Source organism: Ambystoma mexicanum, chromosome 1p (assembly GCF_040938575.1).
Source record: "Ambystoma mexicanum isolate Mex_15411 chromosome 1p, UKY_AmexF1_1, whole genome shotgun sequence".
NCBI lineage: Eukaryota > Metazoa > Chordata > Amphibia > Caudata > Ambystomatidae > Ambystoma > Ambystoma mexicanum.
In genome coordinates this window covers 299,793,252-299,810,672 of record NC_090921.1, presented here as the reverse complement: position 1 = coordinate 299,810,672, position 17,421 = coordinate 299,793,252, and the positions used below count along the sequence as shown (strand labels likewise).

Here is a 17,421-nt window from a genome sequence, read left to right as displayed (position 1 = left end):
TCAGGGTAGTGATTCTATTAAGCACTATTTTTTTCTTATATTTGTGGTAGTGTTCCTTGTTGTCTTCGCAGAAGGAAAGGGTGAGGCTTTGCCTCCTTTTTTGGGCCATCTCTTTTCATCACAAGGGGTTTCAGTGCCTGGGGGGAAGGGGGGGTTGGAACGTTTTTTCACCAGTAGGTATCATTCTTTCTTTAGTGTGAGTGTGGCCCTGGGTCCAGGTTATAGCTTAGGTGGCGCCTCAGGTGTTTATCCATCTGGCATGGTTGGGATATGACAAGAAGGCTTTGGTATGATGTTTTGTGGTACCCTCTAATGCAGTGCTATTCTTGGCATTTGCAATTTAAGCTGGGCCTCCTGGGGGCCTTTGTTTCTCCCTGAAATTGGAGCTGGGCTCTTCTCCTTCGGTTTTCACTAGTTATCCGTGGTCGTCAGTTTTTGTTTTCCATTTAGTGATTCTTTTGTTCACCTTGGGGGTGATTTTCCTTTTTTCCAGAAATTGATAGGAGGTGTCCCATGCTCTCTCCCCATCTGTGGTCCTGATGTGTGTTCTTCTCGTCTCGGTTCTTTTGAGGTGTGTGTGGTCTTCTCTGGTATAGCTGAGTTTTCAAATACTCTCGTAAGACTCTGTTTACATTGGCAAGGATTGCGGGTCAACCTCCGCTTAGTAGTCTATCACTATGCAGCTGTTACATGAAGGGGTTTGGCTCGCCACTTAGGCCAGTATTTTGTCTGCTCTTCCCGGGCAGGGTCGATTGTAGAAATCTTTTCGCCTGGTCGCGTGCTAATAATTAAGAGATGAGATAGTCCGAATGTTGGCACGGTAGACCATTAGGTCCATCAGCTGCAGAAAGAGGAGTTGCTGTTAGAGTAAAGGACTTGTATGGGGTGGGTCTAAGCTCATTGGGTGGCTACAGGGCATCACCTGCCCACCATGTAGGACTGGGGTTCTCCCCTTACATTGCATTCAAACCGTGTTTGAGTTTAGTTATTTAAACTTTGTTTTGTAAAAGTTTTTCTTTGCTGCTAAATGTGTCAGTAGTAAAGATTTATGCATAATACTCGCCTCCTGTCTTTAATAGAATCTAAACCCCCTGACATGTAAGTGAGGGGGATTTCCCATTTTCTAAAATAGTAAAAAAGGCACGATTGGACGGGGCACTGCCTCTTTCAGATGCCAACTACTGCCAAACCACAAGAATCCACTGCATTCTCGACTTCCTTTGGCTCCAAAGTGAACGTTACTTTATCCTCTCCCCAAGTGGGTTCCTAATGCTAAATGTTTGCTGTTATTGGTGGCAGAAGCTCACTCCTCACGATGCGAGCATCCCGGCGGCCATCTTGGAATCCATGATATTCTGATATGGGAAATGGAGGCCTGCGCTTCAACTAAGGGCATTCAACAGTCCCGCCAGCTTATGCTTTTGTGCAAAACAGATCCTCTCCTACCTAATGAGCTCCCTTGCTCATAGCTGCTCACATACAAACACATCATTTTGTTTTGTTTTTACACACCCACAAACAAACACATGGCTGTGGTTGTCTGTTCCTGCTCTGCTCCTGCTTACAATGCTGCCGCTCCGGTTGCAGACTCGAGAATGTGTGCAGAAATGTCCCATTCCTAACAGGTGCCCAAGCAGCAACCCCTGTTCAGTTTCTCTTTCACTTGATCAGGGGGGTAAAGCACTAGCACTTCAACAAAGTGCTCTTATGTTTATCAATAATTCTGGAAATGAACTACCCTTTTCATTGGACAGCATGGCGATTGCACCATCCTCCCTTTTAATGTGCTCCTTGTTGGCCTAGTGATTCCACTGGCCCTGGCTGGTAGGTCGGCAAATTCAGTGGTCCAGTAATACAGACACATTTTCTTAGTGGGAAAAAGACAATATACATTTCTGGAAAAAGGGACAGGCATGGCAGCAGTTTTATGAAAGACTTCTTTCAGGCAGGAAACCTGTGGACCTGGCAATGTTCAGCACGGAGAACAACCAAGTCATCTTAAGCATGTGCACCAAATCCCCCCCCTTACCACATTACTGTGAGGGGTCAGAAATGCGAGACGGACACAAAGTTGTAGTTTTCTCAATGTTTGCCATTTTTATTAACGGACACGAGGGGTGAGATAACCACCTACCTGTCCTTATCCTAACGTGAATGTTCCTACCTAGAAAACTAAAACTAAAGAAAGATGACCTAGTGTCCAAATGTAGCTGACCATCACACTAATACATATAACCAAAGTGTACAAGGTAAATGTATCAGATTTCAGTTCAACAAAACAATCCAAAACTTCAAACTTACAGTTTTTACGAAGAATTCCTTGTGAGCAGAGTTTGGCTCTGTGAGGGGTCGGAGTAAGAAGATGGACACAGTGTTTGTTTCACAAATGCTATTAGTAAAATAAAAGGGTTTGGAAACATACCTCAGTAGCCCTAATTCTCTGAGGGGTTTCCCTGCCTCAACAAAAGGAACTAATGAAACAATCATGATGTCAAAATTGTGTTCACTGTCCTATGTCCAAAAATGTATTCTGACCCTCTCACTCCAATTGCTACAAAAATCTACTGCCGGGAAAAATGTAATATCCGTCGGGTGCTTTATTGAAGCCTTCCAAAACGCTTTTCTCCAACCTTCTAATGCGGAAGAATATAGCAAAAAGTGTTCCAACACAAAAATATATGAGGAAGTAACTTTCTTCCTGTCTCTTTCACAGGTTGCGGGCTGTTTGCAAACCTTTCGGTTTGCTTCACTTCTGCTTCTTCTATTGTTGCAACTCGTCAGCAGTTGCAATATTCAAATTGCCTGCTGGCTTTCACTCTCCCGTCTCGTCTTATTTACTCTGCCATCATAGCTTTTCTTGCCATTTCCATTTCTCTGCATGCTACACATTGTATTCTATTATAACTTCCCCAGTAACTCCAACAATCACTGCTGTTCCTTCTGCCACCATGGCCACTGCATGTTTTGTTTTCTGAATGTTTTTAAAGATGGGTCATCTTACTGGCCCAGTACTATTTTCATTCATGACTCGTGTTATTTTACTGGAATGCATGCCATGTCGTGTTTCATTAGAATTACTAGTAGGGAAAGTAGGCAAAATATTTTGGACCTGTCGTTTTGGTCAACATGGGACTAGTGCTTGTTGTCCCACACAAATGGGTAATACCCTTAGGTACATCACAGCTCCCTTCCCCTGGATCAATCCCGGCAAACCCATGAAAAACGCCTGATTCAACAAAATTCTGATCAGTTCAACATAAATGTCTTTTCTGTCCAAAAGGGCAAGGTGGGCTTCAGATTTCCCCACACTGGCATCTCACTAAAGGTGAATTGGGACCATGCTGCCCTTTTGTCTCCAATGTGGGTTGCAGATTTCCCCAAGTGAACATCTCATAAAAGATAATTTGGGCCTTTTTGCCTTGCTATTCTACTTGCTCAGTATAAAAAACGGTTTGGTATTATTAAATGTTTAGCTCAGAGAGCCCCGGGGTTACCTTTTCCTGAAAGCCAACTCACCGGCTTCCTTCGGCGTCTCTATCACTTTTTGCTGCTGCGGCAGCCCTTCAGCAGACCGGCAATCCCTTCGACAGCTCTCTGGTACCTGCTAGCATCTGCACAGCCCTTCTCTGGAGCTCCTCCAGCTCTGTCGGCACCTCCAGCACCTCTAAGCACTCACGTCGGGATGGGAGCACATCTCCCACACAGCTGGCCTTCTCTCCTCGCTGCTGACCCCGACTCTGCTTCCTGCTGCGCATACTCTGCAAAACCACATGCCTTCTCTTACCGCGCCGGCTTCTGCTGGCATTCACACATTTGCTTCAGCTCCAACTGCTTCGGCCTCTCTCCTGACTGCTTCTCCATCTGCTACTCCTTCGCACAGTTGAGACTCATTCCCAGATTTGAATGTCCCGTTCAGGTGCCTTGACTTCCAACAACTAGACAGCACATTCCTATGAGAAGCACCTTGGATCTTCATAAACTCTCTGTCCCTCCTCCTCGTTCAGTACCACAGGCATTATGGATCTTGAAGTCCGTAGTGGTTTTGGCTCCTTCATGTCTTTTTAGTTCCAATTGATTTGTGAACTGAATGCAAGCAGAGCTTGGCGATGTTAAATGAGTTACATGTGATTTAACATTGGGGTTAGGATTTCTACCCAAGACAGAATTTTAACAAGTAGAGGATGTCACATGTGGTTCATGAATTCCCGAAGTATAAAACTTGTTTTGTCTAGGTGACTTTTCATAGAATGTTCTTTGTGTTTTCTCATGGGGGGAGTTGTACAGTGACAACATGCCTTTAGATATTTGCGAATTATAGGATTCTCATCCTCCTAAGAAGATGAATACTGCGTCCCTCCCAAGGGAGTCAGCACTTCACGCTGACAGCCATCACCTCTGTTGTGAGCCCCCCTCATGAGGCCATCCCCAAGGTCAGGATCGGGTAGCGGCTGCCTTCCCCTGGCCTTATGGGAGGTGATTTCAGGCTGGGGTTCAGCGACGACTCTGCACAATTCATCACATTACATTCTCATATACAATGCTTTTATACAGAATTCACCTATACATCTGCACCTTCAAGTCCCATTGTGTCTTGCCCAGACCTCATTCTCTCACCATTCTATTCCAACACTCCATCAATTTCAGTATCTTCATCAAGCATCATCATTACAAAGTCCCTCCTCCTAACATTTAACTGACTGGAGAAGGAGCTCAAACAGGACAAGCTCCCTGGAAATGTATTTTCCAAACCCTAGAATACAACTTGAAACAAGGCAAGAAAACCAGGCAAACTACTTAACATTCATGCCAGGACAGCACAATGGTCCTAAAGTAGCCTTTTAATTTTTCATAAAGAAAGCAAGTTGCCAAATGGTTCACATCATCTTCCCCCAAGTCAATTTGAACAAAATGAAAACCAGATGCACAAGACAATCTGGAGAAAAAAAATGAGCTCCAAAATGATTAAATAAATTACCACCAGCCACTACAGAGCTGAAAAGGGCAAAGCAAAAAAAGCTCATTAAGTATATCACACTGAGTCCACGCAACACAACACGAACACCATCTCAAAAGCATTGTAGCACATTTCAGCAAAATAATTTGCTGAATACAGGACCACCTTGCTAAGAAAGGAACACCACCAATCCCAGCACACTTCGAACACAACATTTTTCTGCAGCAACAGCCCTTCATCCTTTCTTGATTCAGGATTCCCAAACCACGTTCAACAGTAGCAATCCATGAGGTTTGATGGCAGAACCATGCCCACCCACCATCTGCAAAGCAATAACGAAGCAAACTGGGCTTGCATCCTCCTTCTCGCCCTATTCAATGCTTCCATTGAACAACGCATTGTCCCTCATATTTTCAAACAACCAAAGTCAGATTCCACACTTTGCTCTATAAGGGACTTAACTAGTTCAGGCATTCTACTGGACATTTCTGTGCTTTTAATACGATCAGCAATAAAATGCTGCTCAATAAGACTAGAAGGCAATGAATTAAAGAGGACCATTTTATAGCGGATCACTTTATTGAGGCTTTATAGAACTGAAATCACACATTACACCCTACAGGTCATGTCCCCCCCAAAGCTATTTGTGGAGTAATCCAAGGATCAAGTCTTCCGTCTTTCCTTTTTAGTATCTACATGGCTCTGCTTCTTGAAACAATAATTATGTCACACATGCTTTAACTATGACGTGGATACCGAAATATTCTATAAGCTGTCAAACAACTCTACATCAAATCCAAATGATTTTAGCACATGCCTCCCGCTCAATAGCTTTAGGGTGACAACAGATAAACTTAACCCAACCAAAACGGACCTTACGTTTTGGGGTACTGCACTACCAAGCGTACACCAATCCTTTGACCTGTAGAAATGGGAATCTATCTTCTGCCTTCTGCCTATGACAAAGTTAAAATCCCTAGGTTGATAACGACCTCACACTTGAACTGCCGGATAAAGACATTAAAAAGTGCTGCTTCTTTCGATTCTAAACTATTTGGCACATCATGCCTTACTGGACACTTCTGCACAAAAGCACATGTAAGGAAAGGCTTGGTATCATCAATGAAGACCGACACAAATGAGACAGTTCAAGGGTGTTTATGGAATTTTAAAGATTTGGCTAAACGCCTAAATCTAAGGATGGGAGCAAGCTACAACCATCAAATAATAATAATGCAGTCGTAGTCGAGTCTGTCAAAATAAAAGGGCCTATGCTAATAAATCTATTGCTAATCCTTACTTCTAAATACAAAATGGTGTGGGAGAGTAGTGTATGCAAAACAGGAAAAGTGTTCAAGAATGTCAGGACAATTGAGCAGTTGGCCTCCTTTCCACATGCTTTCAGCACAGGACAAGGCAGCACGCTCGAGCCTTGTGCACACTCTGGCTTCCTCGGCACAAGGACACAGTTCAATGGTTCAGCTGGTCTCCCACCACTCTAGCAAATCTTAAAGAAACAGAAAAAAGAATTCTCAAAAATAATCGTCTCTAGTCAAAACACAGGCTTCCTCTGCCTTGAAACAAAGTTCACTTTGCTTGTCAATCACATTCTACCTTTGACATAATACAGACTTCCTCCGCCTTTAAACAGAAGTTCACTTTACTTGTCACAACATACAGTATTACATTCTTTCCCAGGGGCTGCTGGCACTTGTAGTTCCCTTTGTTACTCTTACAGTTCAATATCTCAGTATGAGGACCATCTGTGCCAAAGTCTCTTTGCCATTCAAAGTCTCTTACTGCAGTCTGATGTAGCAAACAAAACACAAACGATACTTTCCTTAGTCAGGATTCTCACATTCATGAGTTCACGATTAGTCTCCCTCCTTCGTGCTCGGACCACGGGTCCCCCTCGTGCGGGCTCAGACCCCTTCTCTCACAATTTGGTCTCAATTTCGACACCAGAATGGAAGACTTTCGACTGCGCTGGATTTTGCTTGATCCGTCGCAGGACCACTTCGGTTTACAATTCTCTACAACTATAACTTTTACTTCTGCCACTTCTGGGCTGGATACCTTACAGAGACCTTCGATTGGGCACACACGATGTGCCAGAACACTGTCTCACAGCTTTGCTCTTTTGGACTACAAGTCCCAGAATGCACATTCAAGGTTTTGTTTTGTTATCACTTCGCCAGTTACAGACACTTTTGGAATTTAAACAAAGTTCTTGACACAACAGGTTATCCCGCATTAACTTCCCTCGAGTCACATGGTCTCAATTTTTTACCCTCATTGATGAGGTTTTAGCAGGTCCTCAATGGAGATTCACTTGAGGTCAGAGTCCCAGCACCTGCCCCTCGACTACCTGGGTTTCTGAAACTCACCCAGGGAGCAAAAACCGATTTAAACACTACCAAAAAAGTCTAGCTGGAGTTTTGGTTCCCTGGGCCACGGCTCCCTTGCCAAACTGTAGCCCCCTTTGTACTCCCAGGCTTCAGTGTCTTGGCAGTCTGTACCCCCTTCTGGCTTTCCCAGGTTCTCGCAGCTGCTGACTTCTCCTTCTGGTCTTCACGGTTCCTTCAGCATCCCCAGCTCGCTCAGAGTGTGCGTGGGTGTCTGACCTTTTGTAATCATTGAAAGAGTTGATTGGAATCACATGTGTGCAGTTGTCTCTCCCTGCCTGACTCTGCCTGACCTCATTATCGGGACAACATGGAGACTGCCCATAGGAATCGATTGCCCATTGATTTCTATGGGTAATCCTCATGACCCCCATCTGCCTCTTTTTCGTCTCAGTAGTTGGACTTCTAGATTGGAAGTAGGGATTGTGAGACTTGTAGGTTTTCCTGGACATCATGGAAAAAACAGGTAGGTTTTTGTAAGGATGAACGGGGTAAATGAATTGTGATGGGTAATTGGATTTTCTATTGGGTTTTAATTTCCCTGGTCGTTTTCTCCTTTTTCCTACAGAAAGGATAAAACTGAGGTATGAGGGGACTCTGCTGACAATATTCCATGCCAACTGAGGGGATGTCGGGTAGGGTTTTTTATCGGAACGTGAGGAATACCATGTCTCGCCCGAGGGTGTGTCTCCCATAGTCCCCAAGGACCCCCTTCCCAGGTGATCCTCCCTCGCTCATCTGCCCGCAGGGTTGGGATACAGGAGCGATGGCCCTCTTCTGGCCACCTCAACAAAGGATCCCCGGGAATAGCCTGGGAGAAACGCCTTAGGTTTCACACACGCAGCAGTGATCAGACTAGTACTCTCACAATAAGTACTCTCTTATGTTAACAGCCTCTACTTGAGGGCACCTATATTACCTACCAAACTGTGGCTTTGAAACTTAGAAGACATGAAGATATCATGCTAGCACTTTGAACAGTCTCTTTCTCCCGATCCAATGGGGGACTGAAATCAAAAGCATATATATATATATAGCTCGCCCTGTTTTGTACGATAGGGGCCCGGAATTCACCATAAGGAAATTCATCCACTACAAATTATCCAGAATGCTTTCATCCACCGATGTAACTTTAGTAACAGTGACACACCTCAACCAGAAATCATGTTGGACCTTTCTTCTCCTCCCTCTGAACTCTGGGATTTTGTTGTGTCAGACATCTGCACACCTGGCCTTCAGAAAATCCCTGAAAACCTGGCTATTAAAATGATACCAACTGGACACCAGCAAATTACAGGACAGTCAAGGATTACAGTAGACCAGAATCATTTGGGTTGGTCTCCCTAATATGTTTAATACTCTAATGAACAGACTAACAGGTGTGCGTACAATGCATGGTCCTAGTCCTCAAAATGTGTACTCACCACTAGCCATTTACTAGTCATAATTGGTCCTTTTGAAATAAAGGAGTTAGATTCAGCTTCCTCTACCAACAACTGCGCCACTAATAGTCAGCTGTCCCAGCCCTGATGAAAGTGGTCCTCACCACTGAAACCGGTCGGCTCATCACAACACTGTATCTGCACAACTAAATTGAATGCAATATGTCAGACTACAGTTTGATCTATCCAAACGAAGACAAGGACTGATCAAGGATCTTTCCTGTGTATCCAGGACACAGGGACAAAAAACCTCAAACCATTAATATTAAGAAAAAAACAAAACACAACAAAGAAATTCGACACGAGGACCCCAGGTCCACCATGTACTAACCAGACCCACCCCCTAGCACCACAGTTGCAGTGGTAAAAATGCCTTAAAACTCAACTAGGGAACAGTGGGTCTCTCTTAAGAAAAATCTGCCCCCAAGGGAAACTCAATAAAGCTAACATTGTTTCACTTTGAGGACAGTCTTCTTTTATGACAAACAACAAAGCTTTGCAAAGACTTTGTTTTTTAGAAAATCATTTAAATAAAAATACCCAAATCCAAGTGTGAAAATATCAGACATAAGTGACCACAGTTCACGGGTGTTTATTGAACTTCAATTGGGTTTGAAAAACGCCCATCTAAACCTAAATCTAAAGATGGGAGCAAGCTACGACCATCAAATAATAATAATACAGTCCTAGTGATGTCTTGTCAAAATAAAAGGGCCTATGCTAATAAACCTATTAATCCTTAACTATAAATACAAATAGTGTGGGAAACAATGTTATACAAAAGAAAAGTGTTCAAGAAATGATATGTCAGGATATTCAAGGCGTTGGCTTCCCTTCCCCACGTTTTCAGCACGGGACAAGGCAACGCACTCTAGCTTCGCACAGTCTCTGGCTTCTTTAGCACAAGGGTGCAGTTGAAAACCCCAACAACATGGGCTTCTGTGCCAAAGTCTCTTTGCCATTCAAAGTCTCTTCTTTCAGAGGGCCTGATGCAACAAACAAATAATAAAGTTCCTTACCTTTTCAGGATTCTCTTATGCACAACCTTCTTAGGTGATTTACTGTTCACCTCGGATTATCACTGCCAGGCTCAGATCCACTTTAGACTTTAACATAAAGTTCGTATTTCACATATACACAGTTTTCTTACAATTTTCATGTATCCAATTTCTCGTGTGAGTCACGGTTCGCCCCGGATGCCCCTGTGCCAGGGCTCAGATTCCTTTTGACACACAATCTTCAATCAGTCTCCCTCCGCCAGGCTCGGACCAAGGTTATCTATTTTGCCATCATCTTTCTTTACTGTACCAACATCAAAGACTTTCGATTGAGCACAGGATTTTGCCCGACCCGTTGCAGGACCAATTCGATTTACAATCCTTTGCCACTCTTTCACTTTTGTCAACTCTCAGCTGGATACCTTACAGAGACCTTTGATTGAACACGCACACAGTGCCGGACCACTCTGTCAAAGGTATCGTATCTTGGTTTGAAAGTTCCGAAATCTGCAGTTCAACTTTACTCGTGTTTGTTATCACACGAGTTTCACACAATGCTGTTTCCACATGTGCTTTGCCCCGCTCAGAGTGTGCTCTCGTGCTCCGCCTTTAATCCGTGTGGGGAAGCGTAATGGAAGTCAGGTGTGTGCGATGGTCAGTAATTTCCTGACCTTGTCTGACCATTGTATTGGATTATGTCAGGTATACGGCTTGGGTGTTAGTCCTTTTTTTCTCATTGCGGGCTGTCTGTGAAAAAGTGCTTGTGTTGTAAAAGGGGGTGGGGGTTGAGTTCCTAAATATCCTACCTGGTAGGATGGGTTAAAGATGTTGCATGGAAGGAGTTTCTCACATCAGGTACCGCAAGCAGGAAGAATGGCTTGGTTTGCTTTCCCAAACCTTGGTGAGGGAACTTCACCCCTTTTCTGAGAACCCCCTTCTTGGTTCAATGTCCTACCAAGTAGGGTACTCAATGATCTCGTTCTCACCATCTGACTTCACTCCAACCCACAGCTTTGGTTTACTCTCCTACCAAGGTCTCTGGGTGTTACTTGTGCATGTCAACTGTGTTTTCTATTATTCATGGTGTACTTCCCCCTGTGTGTCCCCCCAGACTCCCTTCAGTTGGTCAGATTCACAGTTCTCTTTAACTGGTTCACTCCCCTGCCATGGTCTGTGTAGACAATTTGCATTTACAAAGTTTGTATTCCTTCTAGTTATGGTTTGGGATATGTTTTGCCCAGGTGGGACCCACACCCGATATTCTTGGTATCTCAGTCTCTGGAAAAAGGGGTTTAAACAGGACTCTCCCCTATCTTCCCACTTCTCATGTCTCAAAGCCAAAGGTGACTGAGGTGCTCTTGGGGACCCCAACCACGGACTGAGCCACCCTGGTATCTGTGGAGACTTGGCTTTCATCCTCTGGTCAGTTGTGGGCTTCTCCGGGCTTCCTGGGAGAACAACGGCTCGCTGGAGCTCTCACCGTCTCCTCCGGTGCCTGGTCTCGGCTCTGCAGCTTGCGTCTGCACCAGACACCGCCCAGCTGCTGGTTTCTGCCATGTGTTGGTGTCCTCATCAGCTGGCCTCCAGCCTTCTGCTCCTTCGGTGTGTCCTCTTGACACCATCCTCTGCCAGCTGCGCCCTGCAGCGAGTGCTCCCTGTGCTCCCGGTTCCTCGAGGGAGGATCTCCATCGACTGGCGCTCCAAGCTCTGGGTCTGTGCCAAGAGATTGAAGACGTCATCTCTCCATTCCCTCTCCTACTTTGAATGACGGCTGGCCAATCAGCTGACGCGAAAGACTAGACTGCAGGTCTTGGTTGTTGGTATTGGATCCATATCGCTTCTTGCACTCTTCCTCAGCCCACTACTACCATTGGGTACTTGATGAGAGTTTTCCTGATCAATCATCCCCCCTTAAGTTGCATCACAAACGTACATTCTTGGTAGAGGGGTAAGAGAAGGATTTTGAGTAAAGTTGGGAAGGTCAAAAGGGATACAGCGTTCTCCCAAACCAGTCACTACTCTCAATGGGGTCCTCCCTCCATGAGATTCTACCACTGAGTACTGGGTAGCAGCATCACCTTCCTGGCCTCCAGCAACACCTGGACCAATAATTCTTCAACCAATTAGTTCTCTTTGGCATAAAGATTCCAAGTTGTCCCGCTAATCGATTCACATCCTCTTCTCTCTTCACCTTAAACTACTCAAGCAGTCAACCCTCGAGCGTGGCAACAAGCAGCCTAAAAATACACATTAATGGAGCATGACCACCCACTACTTCTATCACATTTTAACCCCACCCTAACACCAGCAGCTAATTAGGTCCTCCCAGCCCAGACACACACACCAAAGTGTTCCTACCACTACCCACCAAGGATCACCCTGACACTCAGAACTTGCATTAGCCTTCCTCTCTTTACCTCTAACAACCACTCCTCCCTCCTCTCTTACAGCTACAAATAGGGAAAATGGCAGAAGCGTGCTATGCAAGGACAATGTACATTACATCCCCAAACAAAAGTATTTACACTTCTTCAGACCTAAACCATCCATAAATGACTGTGCAGGCTTCCTCCATATTAGTCACACACTTGCAAAACATAATGTTTAAGAGAAACTGACTGTGAGTAGGATCATTTCCTGTCTGCTTGTCATCCAGTTCTGGATCTGTTCCCCAAGCTCCTCCCAGGCTCCCTTCACCTCCCTCAGCAACGCCAACTCCTGAAATGTACGGTTCACCTGTAGGAGAAAAGAGCAAATAGAAACAAGTGTGTGCAATTCAACATATAAGCATTTCTGCCTTTCAAAGACCTCATAGAACCTGTAACGACCATCACACCTCTTCACGGACATCATCATGCCAGATAGGCAATTGCATCTCTATTCGGGCGTCATGGGATAGAGGATGCCCCCAAATGCTCCTCACAGACTTCCATGGACCAAGGCTGGCCATAACAAATCTTTAGTGATCTTACCAGACCTAGAATTTCAGCATTAAACCCTCCGTTAAACCCATGAAACTGATGTCTGCCCTCTGTTCACATCATATGACCAATAACATGGTCTTGCAAGACTTAGAACCTGTTGCGTCTAACTTCATGGCACCACTTCTGCACTTAACCCTTGCCCTTGCTGGACTGGGTGCACTTCCCCCCTCTCTCTCTCACTTCCTGTTCTGCACACTTGCACGACCTGTTTGTATCAAGCCTAGCAAGTCTGTCTGTCTATCTATCCTCCCTCTGTTATCCCCTCCCTAGCTTGGTCGTGCTTGAAATACTCACGCATAGGCACAATTGATGACATACCACCAAGCAATCTGAATTGTCACCAGACCAGTGCTGTAGCTTTTTGATCTGTCTCTCCTCCCCCCGTCCCCTTCTCCCCTCACCTTTTTTGTCACACACTTCACTAGCAGATATGCCTCCGGCCTAGTTTTCTAGTTATTATTGTTAGATCATTCAGAATCTTCAAGGCCTAAGAATGAAGACTGTATTCCCTTGTTCCCTTCCCACCTTGAAGCGCTTTGAAGCGCTTCACTTGTGTAGAAGCGCTCTACAAATAAACAATTACAAGAGGGCCAAACAAGCCTTATTTAAATGAGGATTCCAAAGTGGATTTGCCTGTCCTTCGCCCACCATGAATGACCCAAAATAAACATGTCTGCCTGTATATTTTTACACCATTATCAAGTGTTTTTGTTCCACTCACATGAAAAAAGTCAGAGCGCTCCCCACCCCTGTAAAAGTAACATTTCTCCAGAACCCAATGGCACACTAAAGCCTCTTTTGCGATTTTTGCAATATCCCAATCTGGGACCACCGAGATTTTGCTATCATCCAGGCCAGAGTTGAAGGTGCTGGAAACTTAAAGATATAGTTTCCATTGGGGCAATGTAACACGATCTCTGATTTTAGCCTTCCACACAAGCTTAGTTTTATTCTTCATCAATACCTTCATATACAATAGGTTGTCAGTAAATATGTGTACCACCTTCTGGAAGAACTCTATCATGCCTAAGAATGACTGACTATAGACTTGCAATCACCTTCTGTGACTAATAATGAACAACTAGGGCTCTTCAATGAATGTGTTCATCAAGGATTTGGGTTTATGAAATCTCACTGTCCATTTGTGACCTCTTCAGTCCTTTCATTATCCATAATTCACAAGTTCCAATCTGCCAATTCATTGATACTGTGTTATCTGACCGAAACATTCTGATATTATGTACTAGCTGATCCCCCCTGGACTCTTGAATAACCTAGCTTAGCCATTTATAGCCATGCAACCATCACTATGTCCCATGGACGCATCGACAATTGACAGAACCTAATCCAGAGTAACTGTGGCGTGCACAGACTTTTTATGAAGGGGATATCTCACCTCACTCATGATGCGCTGGGTAACCGTTGTGTTCGGAGTGTAGAGGATCCTCCCCATAAAGAGGGGTTTGATACCCTTCCAGATGATCCGAATTAAGGGGTTGGACTCCAGAGTTCCAATCAAGTCTTTACAGTGTGGAGCTGAAAAGTCAGAAGACACAGACATCAGAAAACGACACTTCTACAACCAACCTGCATGCTACAGTCCCCTAGTCCTAAGGGCAAACAAGGTTCCCTTTGAAAACAAATACCTCTACACTCTTGACACAGAACATCTAGAAACCTGACCCGCACACAGAGGGTCAGGGTACTTCCTGCCTGGATGCATCAATGCAACAGTAAAGCTATCTTGCATTTTCTCCCTTTCTCACCACTAATATAACCCAGTCCAATCTCTGACCCGCAATAACGGCTTGAAACCATGCAATTGGCAGCACAGCAAGGTATGAATCCTAGTAACATAAAACATACCACTCTCTCGAGGAATACAGCGGTGTGGGCATTGCTGCATCTGGAATAAATAATCCTACCTTGACAGCCTTGCTGATATTTTTGCCAATTTTCCCAGCAAGACTTCGATCTGGGACTTCAGCCAACTGCTCTTTGCCTATTCTTTAGACACCATCCCCCTGAGTTCTCCGATTAGGAGCCAGCTTTAACTCCTTTGACTTTGGAAGTCAATTAGATATCAGCAATGTCTACTGAACTGAGAGGTAAGCTTATGTCTCTGCTTATACTTACAGGCAGAAAGGCTGAAAAGGATAACTATTTGAATCCTTTCTTGGAATGTTAGCAGCCTTAATGGGCTCATTAAGTGAAAGAATTAGCACAGCTGCGGCAGATGAGCTTTCATTGGAAAATATCTCCCCTTTGCAAGCAACGTTTAACATCAGCCTTAAAAAATACTATATTGTGGCTATTCGCACTGAGTTGCTAGGCAATTCGCCCATCAAGTTACTCAGGAAACATTATTTTTGAACATTTACTCTGACCCCTCAGTCCACCACCACATTCTTTTTTAAAACCTTTATTTTTGTTGCACTTGGTCACTACTTTCACTTGGTTACAGAGACATCATAATTATAGACATTACATTTTACAATATGAATCACATTACAGCATCAAGTTGTTCAAGTCCGCTTTTCTCGGCGAGATACTGTTTGTACCTGCCCCAAATGTTTTTCGGGCGCGAGGCTGGGAGCACAGTATCAATATACAGTTCCTCCATGTCGTTCGCCCATGCCATGTCCCTTTCCCAGTCCGCCTTAGTAGGGGAGTGCGCACTCTTCCATCTGAGGAGGATCGCCCTTTTGGCGAGGAGCAGACTTACATTCAGAAGCTTTCGCCAACTCGGGCTTATTTTCTCAATTGACCCCAACAGGCATAATCGTGGGGTCCACTCTAGTGGGTGGTCTGCCATCTCGTCTATCGTCTGACATACAGCTTCCCAGTATCCCCTCAGTGCACTGCACCCCCAAAGCATGTGATAAATGCCAGCATTGTCCGCGTGGCATCTCGGGCATTCCCCTGTCATGGTTGGGTATATGCGTTTGAGTTTCTCTGGGGTGTAATGTGTTCTCTGAAGAATTTTATAGTGGATTAGCCTGTATTTGGAATTGCAGGATATCTGTTTCACGAGTGCACAGTATTGAGACCACTCCTCTTCCCCCACCTCTTCTCCAAGGTCCTGTTCCCATTTTGCCCTTGCCGGACGCTGCTCTTGTGGGCGTGTGTGGAGTATGGTCTTGTACAGTGTGGAAGCTGTTATTTTTTGGCGTCCCCCCATAAACATGTATCCCAGTCCCATGTTGACTGGGGGTTCATCAGGGAAGGTTGGCCATATATTTTGTGTAGCTGCCCGCAGACCAGAGTATTGTCGCCTAGCCGTAGGTGTGTTACCCACCTCCTCCCTGATATCCTCCCATCGAATGAACTGCCCGTCCACAAATATCTGCCCCCATTGTGTTATGCCCTTAGCAGACGTCCACCACCACATTCTAAGATTCCACGTGTGCAACAGCCGCTCATCGCAGTGCGTTTGCCGATCATTTATAGACGCTACTTTGTTAAGCACTAGGCAAACGACATGACCCGTTTTGTAGGCAGTGTGGCCCCTGATACTGGTAGCTCAGTGCCTCCCCTGCATGCCTGCTTTTCACTGCAGTTAAGTCCTCTAGTCCAGCAGGTCCAGCACTTTTCCACTGTCACTCTTTTCCAGCCCTCTCTTCAACGTCAAGAGTGTTTTCCATTTTCTGCCATGCACCAACCCGTACCTAATCAGCATGCTTGCATTTTTGCTCCCAATGTCGCGCCACCCTATGCAGCTAATCGGCGATGAATGGCACTTTCAGCACCACCTATTTGGCCATGTACATAACTAGCTTGTGTGCATACACTGGCCCACACTAGTAGTCTACAAATTCAGCTACTCTTCATGCCTTTTTTAGCGCCACCGGAGTACTGCTGCCTTCAAGTGCTGTGCCGGTTTCGTCTTTAATTTTTCCTGACGCCACTGAGATAAATTACGTTTGCCACAACCGGCAACCAGGTAATTTCCACCTGAGAAATTTGTTGTTGACCCCTACAAAATTAGGTGACTTATACACCGCAAGAGAATCACCATATCTAACTTTAGCTCCTTCTCCATTCTCTGCAGACACCATCAGAGCCCCTGAGAAAATAACACTGTACATGTGACAGTTTTCGCAAATCGTATCCCAAGACACCTTCAACTATCTTTAGGTAGGTGTCAACCTACAGTTCTTTGTGCATCTCATGAAATAGGTTTTTTTGATCACACGTTTCTAAACATATTTTATCTTCAGTTTCCATTTTTAGATGACTAGTAACATCTACACGTCCCTTGATAACAGCTTCCCACAGTGTCCTAAGGAAAGTTAGGACAATTGTATGACTGGCGTCACTTAGAGAATTTGCTGTGAAATTGACTCCAGAAACGCACAATATATGGCGACAGTAGAAATGTGCTGCTAATGTCTTACTGTACATAAAACCACACTTTTTCTGTTACCAACCACACTGTGTATAGAATTGCATGGTTCATGTATAGTGAATGATAATGTCCTTCACTTGTTTATTCGTGATTTTATTATGTATCTTGAGTTAGAATAAACTTTAACAGTATTTTTTTATTTTTGTATGTGTTATCAAAAATGGCTAGTTTAATTAACTCCTAGCCTGCTGTAGGTTTTTTAGCACTACCTGTGCGTTGAAAGGAGAGGT

The 17,421-nt window shown here is 44.6% G+C and overlaps 1 protein-coding gene across 5 annotated transcripts in view; it reads right to left on the bottom strand.

The window, feature by feature from the left end:
• ABCA7 (ATP binding cassette subfamily A member 7) overlaps positions 1–17,421 on the bottom strand; it is a 2,687,121-nt gene that overhangs the window by 1,816,560 nt on the left and 853,140 nt on the right. For all 5 annotated transcript variants that reach the window (XR_011303245.1, XM_069647414.1, XM_069647430.1 and 2 more), the window contains 2 exons: positions 14,180–14,319; positions 12,419–12,535 (listed from right to left, as the gene is read on the bottom strand). Coding sequence is in view for 4 of the 5 variants with exons in the window: in XM_069647414.1 (XP_069503515.1) it covers positions 12,419–12,535; positions 14,180–14,319 (257 nt within the window). In the remaining variant the exon portion in view is untranslated. The remainder of the gene's footprint in view (positions 1–12,418; positions 12,536–14,179; positions 14,320–17,421) is intronic.